Source organism: Mesitornis unicolor, unplaced genomic scaffold (assembly GCF_000695765.1).
Source record: "Mesitornis unicolor isolate BGI_N332 unplaced genomic scaffold, ASM69576v1 scaffold45845, whole genome shotgun sequence".
Classification (NCBI taxonomy): domain Eukaryota; kingdom Metazoa; phylum Chordata; class Aves; order Mesitornithiformes; family Mesitornithidae; genus Mesitornis; species Mesitornis unicolor.
In genome coordinates this window covers 318-1,751 of record NW_010187039.1, presented here as the reverse complement: position 1 = coordinate 1,751, position 1,434 = coordinate 318, and the positions used below count along the sequence as shown (strand labels likewise).

The window sequence follows — 1,434 nt, the reverse complement described above, 5'->3', positions numbered from 1 at the left end:
AATACGTTGATAGACCATGTGGAATAGCTATCAGATAAACCCTTTAAGTGAATCACATAATTCCCTAAAAATGGATGCAGAGAAAAGGGTGGTACTAGTGCTTTACAAAGTCCCAAATCAAGCCCTCTTTATTGCCATGCATACCTCAGAGCTAAGTTCAGAAGCTCCTAGGTGCTCTCAGAAGGTAACCCATGCTATATATGTCTTAGCGCACTTAAGCTTTGCATGCCAATCACATGTCCTCCTCCGGGACAGCTGCAGAACAGTTAAGTACCTTTTTTTTTTGTAGAAGGGAAAACAAAGAAACACATAGCTTCTACTTACAAAGTTTTGGAGCAGCTTGGAGATTGGTTTCTGTAGCTTGTGCCTGAGACGCTGTGGTAGGCTCCAGGGCAGTTGGTGACAGTGAAGGTGCAGCAGAGGACAACAACCCAACATCTAGGATGCGGTTATACAGAGAAGGCTGGAGGAACGGTTTGGAGGGCACGAGCGAGCTGTCAGTTTGCACTGTCACTTCAGCCTTGCTCTTGGGGCTAGGTACAGGGAAGGGTGAGGCATATACCTCCGAAGGCACCCAGGCAGACAGAGCTGTAGGATCCACAGCGCTCTTTGGGTCTTGTCCTATCCTTCCAGGGTCAAGGTGGGTAGGAGAGTCATACTCAAAAATCTTGTCCACAAAGACCCACTTGAGGCCAGCAATGCAGAGGCAAAGGCTGAGCAGACAAGCCAGGATAGGGGCGATGCAGATCTTTTCAGAGTTGAGGCAGCCCTTCAGTCGCTCTGCCTCCAGGCACACACAGCAGGTCATGGCAAGGCCTGCGCCCCTCCTGTCCTCTCTTTGGGTCCCTGGCATGTTCTCCTCAGCCGGGAGCCCGTCAAGGGATGTGCCAGGGCTCAGCTGAGCTGAGGGGCTGGGAAAAGTGTCGGCAGCTACTTCAGACATGTTTAAGCATCAGCTCTCAAACAGCTCACCTCCAAAAGGCCTTAACTCTATCACAGTCCATTACTGTGAGACACAGACAAAAAGAGACGGTAGTAATAGTCACAGTGCTCTGCAAAAATCACAGAGTGGGAATCAACAAAAGGTCCGAGCTCAGCAACATCATCCAAACTGGGAGAGGAGTAATGCACAGGAAAAATGAGGACCTCCCTGTTCCCGTCTACCCCCGAGCCCTCTGTTGATCTCTCTGCCTCTCTGAAGCAAGAGCAGCTTTGCAATTACTGAGCTCCTGTTTGCTGGCCACTTCTATAATTCCTTAAACGCCTCTCAAGCAATTCCAGCTCTTCTGCGAGAGGGAAGAAACATCCCCCCAAAAGCAAGCACAACAAAACAAAACAGGGGAAAGGAAGGTGAGGAGAGAAAGAAAACCACAAACACCAAACAAATCGACGGATTAAGTGAACCAATAGCCCAGAGTGAAAGGCAAGATTCTC

At 49.3% G+C, this 1,434-nt stretch overlaps 1 protein-coding gene across 1 annotated transcript; it reads right to left on the bottom strand.

The window, feature by feature from the left end:
* Positions 1–316: 316 nt before the first annotated feature.
* On the bottom strand, positions 317–1,296 carry NRG1 (neuregulin 1). Its single transcript, XM_010185310.1, has one exon. The coding sequence runs from the start codon at positions 941–943 to the stop codon at positions 317–319; it is 627 nt and encodes a 208-aa protein (XP_010183612.1). The 5' UTR covers positions 944–1,296.
* Positions 1,297–1,434: the final 138 nt, after the last annotated feature.